General features: G+C 31.3%; 1 protein-coding gene and 1 long non-coding RNA gene across 2 annotated transcripts in view; one reads left to right on the forward strand and one right to left on the reverse strand.

Moving 5' to 3' along the window:
• LOC127727649 (uncharacterized) overlaps positions 1 to 4616 on the forward strand; it is a 34717-nt gene extending 30101 nt beyond the window's left edge. Inside the window, exon 2 of the long non-coding RNA XR_007993861.1 lies at positions 4423 to 4616. This is a non-coding gene — a long non-coding RNA (uncharacterized LOC127727649). The remainder of the gene's footprint in view (positions 1 to 4422) is intronic.
• Positions 1470 to 16757, reverse strand: LOC127727249 (prolyl 3-hydroxylase OGFOD1-like). Its single transcript, XM_052234740.1, has 13 exons — positions 16544 to 16757; positions 12840 to 12985; positions 11128 to 11177; positions 10707 to 10807; positions 9296 to 9415; positions 7297 to 7388; positions 6691 to 6819; positions 6022 to 6135; positions 5489 to 5568; positions 3528 to 3712; positions 2754 to 2885; positions 2348 to 2406; positions 1470 to 1631 (listed from the first exon to the last, which is right to left on the reverse strand). Exons 1-13 carry the CDS (start codon positions 16713 to 16715, stop codon positions 1485 to 1487), a joined length of 1527 nt encoding a protein of 508 aa, XP_052090700.1. The 5' UTR covers positions 16716 to 16757; the 3' UTR covers positions 1470 to 1484.
• Between the last annotated feature and the right edge of the window lie 1279 nt (positions 16758 to 18036).

Raw genomic sequence — 18036 nt, forward strand, 5'->3', positions numbered from 1 at the left:
AGGATGACTGGAATAAACAATATAGTCTTCTTGGTATTTTTCTGACAAGCAGTAAAACCCTTGCAAACGTGAGGCATCCGTTTGGCTGTGCAGGATGTATAAATATGCAGCCACATCCTGTAGGAATGGAGACGTTAAATCCAAAGCCACCTTTAGATTAATACATCATAAAGAACTGGCTGGATGGAGGTAGTATCCTTTAATGTAATTCAGAAAGGAGACAACAATATATGGGTTAAATTTGACACAGGCTGATTGTTTTACTTACCCAAATTATGATTTTTCATTTAATCATCATACATAGAATAAATAACCAGTATTTTCAAAGGCTGATAGCAGTTAAATTATAAAGAGCAGTCCTGTAATAATATTATCCATGGACCATTGGTTATGATAAGTATTGCAAAAAAATCTTTATTTGCAGAGTCCATTGGTGGAAGAAATTGTAATCAAAGTTAAATGAACCTTGTCAGACATGTACACATTACTATCATTCTATACACTAAATATAGTTGACATTACTCTAAAGTATCTGAAAAACTTACATTACCACAAAACATTAAAAGATGAAAATAAGTTCAAGGTCAAATCAACTCTGTCAGATGAACATGTACACCTTACAATCATTCTATAGATATTAAACTGAGATAAGACTTAATGACAAAGACTCAAAGTTTACCAATGAACAATGAAAGTAAGGTAAAGGTCAGATTAACCCTGTCGGACAGCTAAAAAATCATTCTATATACCAAATATAGTTATTTATAGACCTTTTACTTGATGTTTTAGAAAATGACAAAATCATGGAAACTTAAATGTTGGACCCTGAAATATTGATTTCAAGGTCAGCGGATCCCTCTCAGACAGACATGAATACCTTGCAAATATTCTATATTCCAACTGACATATTACTTATATGTACAAAAAAATCATGTTTTTATGCAATCATTTAACCATGAAAATGAGGTTTATAACAATAGACATATGCCAGACAGAATCTTGAGACCATAAAGCATCAATATACAAGGCACAGATTATCCAGCTCTTACTTTCAAAATATAAAGTATGCAAAGAGTTTATGCCAGACACTGCCAGCGATATAATTGCAGGCAAGACCCACCCCACATTAGAACTTCATAATGGTGGACTGCATGCAACACCTTACAAAATTTGTTCATTTGATATATTTTCATTGTTATAAATCTTCCCAAAAGTTCAAAGCTATGGTCTTTAAATATTATAATGTCAATGTCAGTTTTACTTTTAACATTAGTGTTTCTTATTTGTTTAACATATTCTGCTTTTTCCTTGTGTTTGATGTTGACAAAATGAGCATCTTATATGCCATTGTTGTTAAGAATGCTTATGACGTCATTGAGAACACGGCAAAATAACCATTATATGCACCCGGCAAAAAAATTACTGGGCAAATCTGCAGTTATTACATATGCAAAACTAAATTTTATGTGTATTAAAAACAAAATTTATTCTCTATAAACAGACAAAATATCATAAAATCCTTTTGTTGGCATCTGAGTAACTTTATGATTTAGATATTTAACAAATTTTAGTGTCCCTTTGTCTCTGTAAACCAATGATAAACTATTTTCTGTTGGGTAAACTGACAGCAACTGAAACAAACAATAAATATAGATTAGTATATGCCTTTTTCCATATCTGCCTTGCTAATACCTCTCGATTGATATCTGCCCTTGGATAAAAGCACTCTGTCAGATATCAAGATCTGGCACAAAATGGTTCAAAATTGTTTAAAATTTGATTGATTTATTAAGTGTTATGTAAAAGATCTGGTGCTCACAAAATTGTTTCTAAGTAAATTCTGGCGTTTTGACAACAGATATCCAAAAACACTTGAATAACTGATTCAAATATCACAAAAGAAATTATCCTGAATTCCACATGATGGTAAACAACTCTTACTTTATGAGAAATGGTGCTCACCAAATTTATGAAAAATTATCGGGGGTCTTCCTCTTTGTTACATGGGTCCTTATTAATGTTTGTCCATATGTCTTTAATTTTAGGGTTGCTATCTTACTGATGTATACACAAATCCTCTACTTCTTCAGAGATAACATATTTTATGGTATAAAGCAAAGATCTCCTTTAACAATCTATAATATACAAATGTTCAAATGCAACATGATAGAGTAAAGGGGAAATAACTCAGTCAGTAGTACAGCTGGTTCCCCCCCCCCCCCCCCCCATCTTTAATTGAAAACTAGCAGCTTTGTAGTGACTTCTAGTGACACTTAAATCAATTAAAATTGTCACAAGTGCAGCTGGTAATTTTGCAATGAAATTTGTTCCAATATTCATTTATTACCTCATCGTCTTCTCCTTTAGCAATATATGACGTGAATCCTCCATATTCCTCACTCCAACCTACAAATTACATTTCAACATATAGATAAAAACTAGGCAATATTCTTATGATGATTGTCAGTCAAAAAAATGTCCTATGCATAACCAATGAAAATGATTGCATATATCTCATTCTTTTCCCCCAAAAAATTGACACTTTATAAGGACAGTAAAACATAATAGATCAGTATCAGTGGATATTCACCTGAAATAACAGTTTTAACCCAATTCAATTTAAATTAATATTTACCACCTGGCTCAAGGCTCTTAGTAGTCATGAAGTTTTTGAATTTTCCAAAATTCTGGAACAGGCTTATTTATACGTATTTTACCTTTTTATCAATATAACATTATTATAGAACACATACCTTCACAACATATATGTAACAAAGAATCTAATTCAAACTCTGTTGTTGTACAATCTGTATCATGGATCAATGTATAGTTCCCATGGTTCCATTTTCTAACCTCACTATGGCAGCATGGTATTTTTTCTCCACCTGTAATGAATGCAGATGGAAAATTAAGTCTATATAAAATATAAGGGTTGTTCCAGAAATAAAATTATTGGGTTTTGTTGGTACTAAGCCACTTTTGATTTTACCCTTCCATGCATAAAATTTTAATTGATTATTTCCTATTATTGTTCAGACTATTTTCTAAAATAATCTCCACCCATCAAATTTTAAAAGTCATAAGACACTTCAAATTTAACAAAAAATGTTAAATGGTGACGTTTTATTAACCTAATCTGTATATAGACTTTCTTTTTTGATAAAAGAAAAATCTTTATTTTATCCCAATGTCCAAAAATGTTATACTAATGAAAAATGTGACAGAAACTTGATGGGAAGGACAGACATATGTATGGACAGAAGGATCGACAGACAGGAGTAAAACTGACAGTAAGTACAAAGGGGGTTATTAATTTTGAATGAAAGCAGATGCTGGCTTAACAGAATTAGAAAGCACCCCACCAACACAATTTAACCAAAATAAATATTTGTATAAAAGCAAAACATTGGGTTATTTTATCCAGCTATAAGAGGTTAATATTTACAGGGATATGATTACAAACACCCTTCTGATATAGACACAAAGATACAATTAATATAACTCTTTCTATAGTACATTCTCTTTACCATTATTTTGATTAGTCTCAGCATTCTCTGATGTTTCCCCTTCTGAATCTGAACAAGAGGCCAGTTCATGTAACTTCAAACCTGTAATATTTGACAAAACCAAAAAAAAAGCGTCTGACTGAAGAAAATCTATACAGTTCTTCAATATCTCTGGTGCAGAGTTCATGTCTAATGCTGAGTATTTCCTACAAATATATCAATCAAAGACACTTAAATAATGAAAGAAAATATCAATCAAGCTGTTGTTCAGATGTAATTTATAGGTTAGTTTGGACATGATTAACTTTTGTTCTCTTAAAAATTAACTATTTATTTCATGTCAATTTATTGAAACTTTTTTTGGTTTGGAATCATAGATTTGCTTTCTTCCAAGAACTGCCTTTGAACGCAATATCATAGTATGATTTTTTAAATGTGAATAGACATGACAAGTATGACTACCCTTAATGAATGTACATGTATTTGATAGAATTTAGACAAAAGTCTAAATCTAAGAAACCTATAAATGAACTATGCTGATCAAATCAAATTATCGGGTAAGTAAATTGTAGACCAGTGACAATGGTGACGTACTTTAAATTGAAGAGTGTTAAGCTAACATTAATGCATCCTAACTTCAATTTACTGATGTTTTATTTATATTCATGGATTTAAATTTTTTGGATTGAGGAAATTTGTTTTTTGTGGATAATTGATTTTGTGGGTTTCACAAATTCTGTATAAACATGCCTATAGGAAACTTGTACATTGTTGAACATTTAAATTCTTGGTTCACCTATACAAACAGAATCCATGAATAATTTCTAATTGCCATGTGGTCAGCAAAGCAGCAGAAAATACTCTTTTTCAAAAATATAAAATGCTTCGCTGAGCGCAGCCTGATACGACCACAGAGGTCGAACCCTGAACAGTTTGGGCAAATTTGGACACAATATTCAAGCTTGATACTGTCTGAATTTGGATTGTGATCAAATTTTTGACATAATATAGGTTTCTGACACAAAATAAATGTGGTCAAAGATCTTACAAATATATTGCGCAATACTGTCGATTGAAGATTTCTTCTTGAAACTTTTCAAAAATTTGAAATTTGAAAAATTTTGAAAAAAAAATATGAATCCCTTAAAAAATTGGAAAAAAATCCCCCCCCCCCCCCCATTTTTTGAAACCCCCCTTGGAGCAATAACCCCAAAACTCAATCCCAGCCTTTCCTTACGTAGTATGGAACATTGTAGTACAATTTCAGAGAGATCCATACACTTAAACACAAGTTATTGTCTGGAAACTAGAAAAATGCTTGTTTTTGGCCCTTTTTTGGCCCCTAATTCCTACATGTTTGGGGCAATTAACCCCAAATTCAATCACAGCCTTCCCTTTGTTATATGGAACCTTGTGGTACAATGTCAGAGAGATCCATACACTTACACACAAGTTATTGTCTGGAAACTAGAAAAATGCTTCTTTTTGGCCCTTAATTCCTAAACTGTTGGCCCCATAACCCCTGAAATGAATCCCAACCTTCTAGTTGTGGTATTAAACATTGTGGTACAATTTCAGAGCAATCAAAATACTTATACACAAGTTATTATCCTGAAACTAGAAAAATGCTTGTTTTGGGCCCCTTTTGGGCCCCTAATTCCTAATCGGTTGGGACCATCATCCCCAAAATCAATCCCAACCTTCCTTTTGTGGTATTAAACCTTCTTAAAAAATTTCATAGAGATCCATTCACTTAAACTAAAGTTATTGTCCGGAAACCAATATGTCTTCGGACGACGACTACGACATCATACCATTAAACGATCCCAAAAATTTTTTTGCGGTCGTATAAAAATTGGTTCAAACTGACTGGAGATCAAATAGAAGCCAGCACATTACCGTGATACAATCGATCAGAGTGAATTTCTTTTGTATAATTATCTAACACAATATACCATATATTATTTCCCTTCCTGTGTTACCTTTTGTTGGCAGGACCTTTCTTTTTCCATTCTAAGTTTGTCTCTTGAATTACTGTTTTTAATTCTTCATATTTTTCTGGCTGAAATAAACAAATTTGGTAGTTTCATCCTAAATATTAATCCTAAATGGTCTATACATGTGTAGCAGTGAATGTTTAAACACTTTTTTGTTCCTACTACTGAGAATAGCTAGCTTAAAAACTTCAAATATGAAACAAAATGTGTAGCTTTAATTCAAATGAAATTTCAAAGCTTTTATGCTTTCAGTGATAATATCTGTATAGTAATATCAACATCAGAAATCAAGCAATACATCCAGCTGAGTGGCTTTACCATACATGTAATAACCATTAACATACTTGATACTATATTCCTTTTCTAAAAAAAATCAACTTTTCTGATTCACTGGTTTTGAATTATCTATTCAACACAAAATGTCTATTTGAATCTACTTTTTCTATTACAATAAAGAAGGTACCCATTTAAACTTAAAATATAATCTGTACAAATGGACACAAAGTTTACTTATATACCAGTAAGAAGTCTGTAAGTTCAATTTCTGAATCTTCTTCAAATTTTTCCTGTATTTCTGACTGTGTAACTGGGTCCAAATAAGCAGGATTTATCCACTCATAAAATATATCTTCCTGGTTTAAAAAAGAAAAAAAGCAAGTTACTTTTCTTAGCTCTTTTAAAAATAAATTTTAAGCAAGGATTCGTGTTTTATAATTTGAAAAAAATTCTTATTGACAAAATGAATCTTAAATTATTCAAAGAAATTAATTATATCTAGTAATTGTGACTCACTTTGGTCATTTGTAAGATACACTTCATCAACTATTATATGATAGAGTTTGATAGTTTCTAGCCTAGGTATCTAAGAATTCCTGTTTCCTCCAAATATAAAATTACCCCCCGATAGTTTGAATAAATCATAGAATGCAATCATTCTACCAGCATGTGATAAATAGTCTGTTAGTTATTTGCCAATGATTTCTAGGAGTTCCAGTACTTAACTAATTAGAAAGGAAATTGGTCAAATATTAATAGTTTTGTGTTGATATACATTGTACATCTTTCATTATTTGTCTATATCGGTCTTACTGCTTTTTATGTGTATTGTGAATGTACTGTCATCTGAAGAACAGAATAAGGTAAAACACTCAGCATTTTTTTATGATATCTTATTCAATGATATTTACATCAACAGATCCTGATGGCTGTAGTGTGACAGGAGATTCAACATAAGGTTCAGGTCTTTTAACAGGTGGTCCATGGAACCAACCACTTATGGACAGTCTTGTCTTGTCTTCTGTTAATACTTCAGCAACCTAATTAATAAAACTTTATAAATATGGAACAATGTTATTTCAAATTTATTTACATGTGCAGGGAAATTTTAATATATTATTTAATTCTAAGAATATCATGAAGGTCTTCGAAGAAACATTTTACTGTCTCAAAAAGTTTTTTTATAGTCCTTCTGAAAAAATCCTATCAGGGATTATTATTTTATATCTTCTATCTTTGGCTATGTCTAGTGTATTCTTTTATTGCCACACTGAATTTTTCATAACAGCCATAGTATCATCAAAATCTAGTCTCTAATATCAGATTGAAGGAATGTCAAAGGTTGCCATTTAAAACTTGGACATGTGTGTGTATGACAAAAGTGTATGTCATGGTTTACAATTATGTTTGACAATAAACATGATGCAGAGCAGTATCTGAAGCAGTCTTTTTGAAAAAAAAGATCTGTTACTTCATAAAACAACTATTGAAAAAAGTCACATTGCAATAAGACAGACCTGATGGAAAGATACAGCATTAACCTCAAAGAAGGCAAAATTATTTCTGATAGGTAAAATTGACTTTACTGTTGCTTCTGGCTGACCATTTTCTATGAAAGAAAAAATAGAACATAGTGTTGCATTTAAACTTAAAATTAATATTTATGACGAAAAAGTCTACAATAAATTTAAAGCCAAAAATACATTAAAAAAATATACAGGGATTTCCAAACTGCATCAACCAACAACTCATCCAGGACCCAAAACAATATATAGCAAAACACTTTGAAAAAAAATTCGTAAGGGTTCCGCGGAACCCAGTGTCTCGCCTACTTTTGCTGTTAATCGCAGGCTCAACAAAAATGAGAAAAAAATTTAATAAAAATATTCCTCTCTATACTATCATTTGAATGTAAGTAGCTTCTGTCCAAGTTTGGTAAAAATCCAGAATAATTTATGAATCTAATAAATGTTTTAAAAACTTAAACTGCAGACTGTATGTAATGTTGACTGGAAGAAAAACTAAGTCCATTTATAAGTAAAATACGGAAAAAATGGAACAAAATTTTATCAAAATTTCCTTCTAGATACTAGCTTTTGATCATAAACAAGCTTCTGTCCAAGTGTGGTACAAATCCAGGATAGTTTAAGAAAGTTGTTAAAATTTTAAAAACTTTAACCACAGAGTGAATGTAATGTTAACTGGCAGAAAAACTAAGTCCATTTACAAGTAAAATACGGAAAAAATGGATTTTTTTTTTTACAAAATTTACTTCTGGATACTATCTTAAGATCATAAACAAGCTTCTTTCCAAGTTTGGTAGAAATCCAGGATAGTTTAAGAAAGTTATTAAAATTTCAAAAACTTTAACCACAGAGTGAATGTAATGTTTCCTGGCAGAAAAACTAAGTCCATTTATAAGTAAAATACGGAAAAAATGGAATTTTTTTTTTACAAAATTTATGTTTGAATATAATCTTATGATCATAAACAAGCTTCTGTCCAAGTTTGGTAGAAATCCAGGATAGTTTAAGAAAGTTATTAAAATTTCAAAAACTTTAACCACAGAGTGAATATTTGTGGACGCCGCCGACGACGACGACGACGCCGACGCCGACGGAATGTAGGATCGCTATGTCTCGCTTTTTCGACAAAAGTCGAAGGCTCGACAAAAATAAGATCTTGACAGATTGTATAGACACTTATAAATTAGTGACCTCTAGTAGTTTTTTGGTGTCTTTTGATTTCTGTCTCTAGGACTTACACCCCATGCAAAATCTTTTTTTTTGTATTTTATCTCAATTTAAAGATAGGAGGTAGGACTTACAAGAAGTGGTTGCACATCAAATTTAATATATATATTTCTCTTAATTCTTCGTCAATTTATCCCTTTCTGCACCCATTGTATAAAAAAAAATTTAATCAACGTGTGGTTCGTTTGATCTCAGTTCTTCATTGGTTAAAATTCGATTATGACGTCGAATTTTCTTGCTTTCCTCTGAATTTCCTATTGTGACGGCATGAAAATAGGCGACCATGCCTGATGATGTCATATAGAAAGAACACATCTTTTTGCAGATCATTCGAAAAGAAGGAATAAATTTGCCTGCGTATTGTTTGAAAATCATTAGAGAAACAGATTCCACCACCAAATCTCGTGTAATACGATATTTATCCACTCTCGACAGTTAAATTTTAAATTTGAAAATTTAACTGTCTCCAGTGGATAAATATCGTATCACACTCGATGCAGTGGTAGAATCTATATATATGTGTGTGTGTGTGGACACTACCATAATGATAAACAAAAATATCAATGGTCTACTATACATACTTCCGTATTAATACCTGATTCATTTTTACACTACTGAGGAGATGAAATACCTATAAACTTTTAGGGCTACAAGCACAGGCACTTGTCTCAGAAAAAAAATGTCCTACATACCTTAATATAAGGTATATAGGAAATTTTTTTCTGAGACAATTGCCTGTGGCTACAAGCAAATAACTATTTACCATTAACATTAAATAGATCCAATGCTCCTCCATCTTCTTCAGTCCATTTGTCTGGTACTAGGTAATAAATAAAGGCTATCCTTCTATCATCTAACTCATCATCATGACACAGCAATGTATCTGTCAAAAAAAACTCCATCATTTGATATATATGTAAGGTTTCAATTCAGTAAAGTGGTTTTTTCCAGACATTCATTTAATCGCAGAAAGATTTTTTTTTTCAAACAATGATATGCTGATGGTTGTCAACAAAAATTTAAAGTAAAATTTCTTCTAACACAAGGGTTTAAAAATAGAACAAAATAATCAGATACTGGTTAAGTGAAATTTCATAATTGGTTGATTAATTTATGGGTGAATAATTAAGAAATAATTCAAGCCCACACAAATTATTTCTATTCTATTAGGACAAATATGGCAATTATTTTGGATCGAAGAACTCTAGGTGAAGGCAAACATTTGTCGTTCCAGTAATTAAACACACTATTAATATTGACGTCAAAGAACAAAGAAAACTGAACTAGTGACATGCTTAAACTATTTTATAACGTACTTAGATAGGTTTAGATGAATTTAAATGATAATCTTACTTATATGTAGAAAAATTTGCTTTTAACAAATTTTATAGTCGTTTGTTTATGTTTCCTTGTTTTGATGACTTTCAGTTTCAAAACCATGCATTTTCCCGTAAAATGCTTATATTTTCTACGTCAATGTTCAATGAACTCATTTACACCGATTGACGTTAGCTAACTCATTCATAAAAAAGTATATGACGTGGGAGTATGATCGGAATAGCCCAAACAAATCATGACGCTGTCGATCAGCTGACATACAATATATTCATATTTTACCACGGGTGTGTACTCAAGGCGTTTGAAGAACGTCATATTAGAATATCCTGCAGAAACTATTACATGTATACATGTATTTAGAATAATAACATTTAAATACTGTAAATTCAGAAATTATTGTGTGCATTCATTATAGAGATTTTAAAAGGACGGACAAATATACAAGATTTATATTCATTGCGATTTCAGGAAAAGCTGCATACAGGCATATGCATGAGATATCAAAATGTGAATTTTTATTTGATATTGCAATACTCACCCAGTCTAAGTATTCACATTAATCAAAACCTCACAACAATTTCTGAGTTTACAGTATCATAAAATCATATCCTACTTAGAACTAGACAAGACCCTAGTTCATATGGCAAGAGCCTGCAGTATGAAATGTTAATCTACATAATCTGACTATGGGTTGACCAGTTTGCTTTTACTCTTATATGCTGCATGTTAGGTGGAGAAGCAGCTATTTCAATTTTAAATTCTTTGGTTTGACCAGGTCAGGGATCAAACTTACAGTCTCTTGCAATTATTTTATACTTCAAAGACGTAACAATTACCTGTATACTGATATTTGGCACAGGATAAATCAACAGTATCTATTAGTTCTATACCAGTAATATCTGTAATCCATTCTTTTAAGTCTTTATATATCAGTGACCTTTTGAAGTAAAAATAAAATAAATGTATCTATAATATGTAGAATGATTTAACGCTATTCAATATCAGTTTTAAAAATCAGAAAAGTTATAAAAATATTTCTTTTTTCAAATTTTTATCAGGCTATGTGAACTCAATAAAGGAAGATTTTTTAAAACTATATTCAAATAAAACAAAAAAAATCTTTCCTACAAAATACAGTCATTTTTACTTAATGAATTATTATGTACATGATTTCTTTTTATTACATTTTGAATATTACATTACCATACAAATAACTAATAAATGTAATTAAAGCAATCCAAAACAAAGTAAGCTTACCTAAGAGCATTTATACATGGATGATCAACAACTTTTAAATCTTCTTTACTCTGTAAGAGAAACCATTCAAAAGGTCTGTTGATAAAATCATGAAAGGACTTAAATACAAAAGTTATCATCAGTAATTTAAGTGTGAAATGTAGGTATTTGTGATCCAAATCTAGCTAATCACCAATGTATTATGCTATACTGCAGTGGTTAGATATTATTGATATTTTACCATAGTTTCATAGAAATGAACCTAAACCAAAAACTTGAACATAACCTCTTGAATTTAAAATAAATGTCATATTGACCCAAGGGGTGCTGAACTATGCTGTACACTACAGGAAATATGTATTTATATACATGTATATATATATATCACTGATTTATTATTATCTAAAAAAACTTTTAAAATACAAGACTAAAAACAGACACTACCCCAGGTTAGAGGAGAGTTGAGTGCTTAGAAACGTGTTTAACCCTGCAACATTCTTTATGTGAATGTCCAAAGTCAGTAGCCTGTTATTCAGTGATTGTCATTGGTTGCTGTTCATATTTGTTTTTAGTTTATTTCATAATAAAGATGGCCATTGATTTCTCATTCTCTTTTGAATTTTCACGTTTTGACATGTCAAAACCTTTTATAGCTTGCTATAAGGTATGGGTCTTGCTCATTGTTAATAGTTTTATGTTTACCTGCAGTTGTTTAAATCCTTGCCCTTTGGTCACTGGTGGATCACTGGTGGATAAATTGTCTCATTGGTAACCATAACACATCTCCTTATTTTTATACTTTTAAAAGTATCAAATATAGGTCATTGTGGCAAATATATACATGAAAACCATTGAGCTATACTGTTGGAGTCTTTTGTTAGTTTCCTGTACGTTTTTAATTTGTTGGCATAAAATGCCAAAACAGAATGAACAGATTTACTTTTTAATTTGCAACCTATTCACAAGTAAGTCTGTTTTTTAAATGTCATGTTCATTTTCAACACAAGAATGTTGTAGGGCTCTGATAGGGATCATTAATGTTTTTTTTACCTTAATTAGAAATAAATTACTGTGTAACTGAATTTTGTGGGTGCAATATTTTGTTGAGTATACATGTATATGCAACTATACTATTTATTGAAAAATGTAAATAGCTTAATTTGAATAATTGGTAACAAGGTTGATCATAGTCTTAGATTCTCATCAAAGACCTGCACTGTAAGGCTTGTCAGTTGTAAAAACTAGGTACAGATAACTTCCCCAATTAGTTTATTTATTTACCAAGTGAAAATAAATGCTACTGAATATAATTACATAGTAAATCTTATTTCTACTGTTGAGTATCTGTATAAACTTATTTCCCTAGTAAGTTACCTAGTAAATCTTATTTCTACTGTTGAGTATCTGTGTAAACTTATTTCCCTAGTAAGTTACCTAGTAAATCTTATTTCTACTGTTGAGTATCTGTGTAAACTTATTTCTCTTGTAAGTTACCTGGTAAATCTTATTTCTACAGTTGAGTATCTGTGTAAACTTATTTCCCTAGTAAGTTACTAGTAAATCTTAGTTCTACTGTTGAGTATCTGTGTAAACTTATTTCTTTTGTAAGTTACCTGGTAAATCTTATTTCTACTGTTGAGTATCAGTGTAAACTTATTTCCCTAGTAAGTTACCTAGTAAATCTTATTTCTACTGTTGAGTATCTGTGTAAACTTATTTCCCTTATAAGTTACCTGGTAAAACTTGTAGAGATCATTGTTCTTTTCTGTAAATGTTAACTCTGATAATTCTTCTTGTAGCTGTTGTAAAAATTCTACATTTTGTACAAAATTGTTTATCACTGCATGGAAGAAGGGTTGATGGTAAAAGTTTATACAACCTGCAAGTATATGGAATTAGCTGATAAGTTTAATTTGAACAATGAACAATTTTAATACAAAAAGTGGACAAACAGTATTATACAATGTATTAGCAACTCTGACATTTACTGAAAGAATCCTAAAATCTTGTTTGTATTCCAAACTATTTATAGAGAAAAATAACATAAATTCACATATACATGTAAAAGCAAATTATACAAGTTTATGTATAAAAAAAGATATATCTGTCAACATGACAGCAACCCACAAAACAAATATCAAAAGACATCTAGAGGTCGACATATGATCACATGTCATAACTCTAAATTGCCCTCAGTCAAGAATATCTGTGAATAAAGTTAAAAGAGACCATCAAAGATCTGCCTCTGAACAAACAAATTCCCTAAAGTACAGAATACATTACCTATAAGATATAACTAAAATAAAAATGCTCTGCAAGATGCAGCTTGATATGACTGCAGAGGTTGTACCCTGAACAGTTGGGACAAGAATAGACACAACATTCAACTTCATGATTCAAGCTTGATACAGCTCTGAATTTGGATTGTGATTAAATACATTTGTATTTAACACAGCATAGGTTTCTGACACAGAATGAATGTGGTCTAAGAACTTAAAAATTTGAAATTGGACATTAACCTGTTATGGTCCAATATCCAAAATCTAAATACATGGTTTATAGATTAAGCATATCAAAGAATTCAATTTTTTATGAAATCAAACAAAGTTAAATTTTGGACCCTCATTTGGACCAACTTCAAAACTGGACCCAAAATAAAAAATCTAAATACATGTTTATATTCAGCATATCAAAGAACCCCAAGAATTAAATTTTTGTTAAAATCAAACTAAATTTAATTTTGGATCCTTTGGATCTAAAGGACAATAACACCCAAAATCAATCCCATCTTTCCTTTTGAGGTATGGAACCTTGTGGTACAATTTCATAGAGATCTATCCAATTATCCTCAAGTTATTGTCTGGAAACCAAAAATGTCTTCGGACGACTAGGACAACATCGCCATACCATTATACGGCCGCAAATTTTTTGCAGTCGTATAAAAACGTATGAAAAGATCCTAAAACTACTTGGCAAAAAAATTCCACACAAAATGTTAAAAAGTGTTGGAAAATTGTCAATGACAGCCTCCCTCTTTGGAGCTCCTTAGTGTGCTTAATTTACATGCTTTGGAAAAATGGTTGGCAATTATGGATCAATGATTTCATTTTTTGATTAATATTAATGTGAAAATATGGCATACTGTATTATTGTATAGTTCTTATTATTTGGTAAGAATGTGAACTTGTGGGGGCTGATATTGAAAATGCCATGTAACACTCTTAACTTATTGCTCTTAAGGATTTAAATGCTAGTAAAATGTTTATTTTGCCCCCGCTTGCATATAACGTTATAAAGGGACATAACTCAAGAACTGTTAAAGTGACGCTACTCAAATTTGTACTTGATCTGAGTTTTGTGGTAATAAGCATTGTTTACAAGTTTCATAACATTTAGTTGAGGCAAACTTAAGTTAGAGAACAGAAAGAAAATTCAGCAATTTTTCCATTTGTAAAGGGCATAACTCTAGAATGGTAAAAGTGATGCCACCAAAATTCGAACTTGATCTGTGTTTTGTGGTAATTATCATTGTGCATAAGTTTCATAACATTTGGTTGAGGCAAACTAAAGTTAGAGAACAGAAACGAAAATTTCAGCAATTTTTCCATTTGTAAAGGGGCATATCTCTAGAAAGGTAAAAGTGACGCCACCAAAATTCGAACTTGATCTGTGTTTTGTGGTAATAAGCATTGTGTATGAGTTTCATAACATTTGGTTGAGGCAAACTAAAGTTAGAGAACGGAAATGAAAAATTCAGCAATTTTTCCATTTGTAAAGGGGCATAACTCTAGAACAGTATAAGTGACGCCACCAAAATTCAAACTTGATCTGTGTTTTGTGGTAATAAGCATTGTGTATAAGTTTCATAACATTTGGTTAAGGCAAACTAAAGTTAGAGAACGGAAACCAATTTTGGGATGTATGGACGGACGTACGTACAGACGGACAAGGGTAAAACTTAATGCCCCCTACGCTACGGCGGGGACATAAAAAATAACTAATGTTTTTTGTTTTCTTTTCTCCACATTTTTGGAACAATTTGAATTAGTCCATGCTTATTATGCATTTTGTAAGATGCCTGTAAGATACTTGTGTCCAGACATATTTTAATTGCTCATTGTTAAAAGTCAACTTTTGTGGACGTTGCATGCAAAGTTTCCATAATTTTACTTTTTTTCATGGCTTCTTCATCTGTTGATGTATAATGTGACCTTATTGTATATCTTTAAGTCAATCTGCTTAAAAATAAAATACAGATCCTTTCCACGCTACATTTACAAGGACCTGACAACACTCCCTCCTCCTTACTGTTCTGACAACTTTTATATCAACCAATGAAAGGCCAAACAAAAAAGTATGTGTGTTTACTGTACCCCTTACCTACCCTGAAGTTTTTTTTACCATTTTTGATTAAGCACTGTTAAAGTCACAATGTTTCTCCCATAGACTCAATGTAAAAAATATTAAATATAAAAAAATTCCCTACCTACAAATGTACCTACCCTATTTTTTTTCAGCATGTAACAGTAAACACACATACTTTTTGTTTGACCTTATCATTGTTGGTGTTTTTGTAAGCTTCAAGCTTTTTTACACTTAAGGCATGGAAATATATACATGATGTATATGAACTAATAGCTGTAATACAACACCTCATAGACATGTGCTTTGTTGGCTGGCTTTTGTGTTATATGTTGTTGTCGTGGTGATGTCATTGTGACGAGTTTGATAGTAGTATGGTATCTTCCTGCAATGTTTTAAAAGTCTTAGATGAATGAACTAATGGCCTTTAAATTTGATCATCATGACAATATTCATTATACATTTCGTCAAAATAATTCACAAAACACTATTAAAGGAAACATGTTTATGTTTTTAGAATGTCACTTTACTTTAAAACAATAAAAAAAAACTTATTATCTTTATTTTATAGCAATACACGAAATAAAACATGATTAAAAAGTTATTCCACACAAAACTTTAACATTTTTAAAGAGGGTGTGAACGTGTAGGGTGGGAACGTGAATGGGAGCGAACATGATTTTTGGCGAAAAGACCTGGATTCAGGGCGGTGCAAATACTCAAGTAAAATACAACATTTTGTCCAAAGACACATGATTGAATTATCTTCTGAATAAAAGTTTTAAAAAAAATAGAATTTTGAAGGCCATTCACTTTTATTCTGTTCTCATTTGTGGTCTTAAAAGAAATATTAAATGATGCAAATTACATGAATGTGTGCGCAATGACAGCCATTATAATGAAATACAAAAAAAATATCACTGTAAATAATTTGATATCTTATCAGGATAATGCAAATAAATGGGTATAATACCCGTTTATGAGAAGGGTATTCATCAACCTGAAAAACAGATACAAAAATGTCGTAAAAAGACATCCGAACTCCTTAAACAGTTAAATGATTTCGGTATGGTACCTTCACAAGTTTCTGTCTTGTCCGAGTAACTTTTCTTGATTAATTTTGTAATATGGCAACTTTTCATGTCGTCATTTAAAACGGTTGGCTGGAAATTATGATTTTTATATTCTCGTAATCTTTTTTCGTCATTTCTTCTGTAACAGTTCTGTGCCAAACGTTTCTTGGGCATTGTTTACAATTTGACTGATTTCACGTGTTAAAAATACAGGAAACGTTCACTTTAATGAAAGGTAAAGTGTACATTTCACGTTTACAACTAGTCACCAGCTAGTTCATAATCGAGTGCACCCATATGACTGAAAATTTGTTTTTTCTTGTTATGAATAATGTCTTAAATAGGCGGTGGAGAGGAAATAGTTATCTGAGACAAAGGCTTATGCACCGTTAATATGTGTTTATAGATATCAGAGACATATAAATACATTTGTATATATGTCTCTGCAGATACGTAGAAGGGTTAAACTATATTTTTTTGGCGTTCTCGAGGTTATCCCCCTAATTTCGACGATGGAATGACAACTTGAAGACAAAAGACACTGACAAGAACAAATAATAAAAATAAGTTCATAAAACACCCTCAGTCAACTAATAGTATACATATCAAGCGACAAAACACATCTACGGGTATCTTCATATAAATAGACCTGTTACCCGTTACCTTCTGTAAATCCCTCCTCTATCAGGAGAATCTGGAGTTCATCCAGTAAAATTTTGTTTCACTATATTTACAGTCTGTTTTCAGTCACTATACATCATTTTTTAAACAATTGTATCTATTTACAACCTATGAGTTTGGTAAACCTTACAACTTATAAATGTTTTATTTACTTTCAAGGAGAGCACTACGTTTTTCATGAAGAGAGTAACACAGACTTCTTGTAATCGATTCCACCAAATTAATGTCATTTTTCTCTAACACATGGTACCAATCGAAAAGACTACAGTCCAAGATTAATTTTACCATTTTTGAGTTGCTAACACATATGACAGACCATGCAGCAGTTCCAATCTTTGGTACAACGACTGTATAAAGATTTGAGATAAAAATGTCTCTAATACTTGTTAAGGTAGAGCACACGACAAGAAAATGTTCTAAGTTTTCAGTTCCTTCCTCACACAGTGGACACATTGAAGTTTTTTGACCATTTGAAAATTTTGAGCGGTGGTACTGTAGAATGTATGTATCCAAAAGCATTTTGGTCTTACAACAGGCTTTACGTATCATGACACATTTGTTCCGAACCTGCACTCTTCCATATAGAATTAACAGCACCAATTTTACAGTTTTTGATATTCAAATACCGTAATGACGGTTTTGATTTGGCTTCAGTAAACAGTTTTTCGGACCAGAAGCCATCAACAGACTTCTTTACTTTCATTTTCCACTTGTATTTTGTCTCTGATTTAAGTAAAACCTCTGAGGCACACGGTAAATTATATTGTTTCAAAATCTTGTCAGCCCTTATAAACCAGCTTTTTTAATTTTTTCC

This window comes from Mytilus californianus, unplaced genomic scaffold (assembly GCF_021869535.1).
Source record: "Mytilus californianus isolate M0D057914Y unplaced genomic scaffold, xbMytCali1.0.p SCAF_1, whole genome shotgun sequence".
Taxonomy (NCBI): domain Eukaryota; kingdom Metazoa; phylum Mollusca; class Bivalvia; order Mytilida; family Mytilidae; genus Mytilus; species Mytilus californianus.

Bases quoted from the DNA above. Each gene is read 5' to 3' on its own strand.
- LOC127727249 (XM_052234740.1), bottom strand. From the start codon at position 16,715: ATGCCCAAGAAACGTTTGGCACAGAACTGTTACAGAAGAAATGACGAA. The intron at 10,808-11,127 runs GTAAGCTTACTT...TTACTTCAAAAG, and splicing joins CCATGTATAAATGCTCTTAG to GTCACTGATATATAAAGACT. The intron at 7,389-9,295 runs GTAAATAGTTAT...TTTCTTTCATAG, and splicing joins GGATCTATTTAATGTTAATG to AAAATGGTCAGCCAGAAGCA.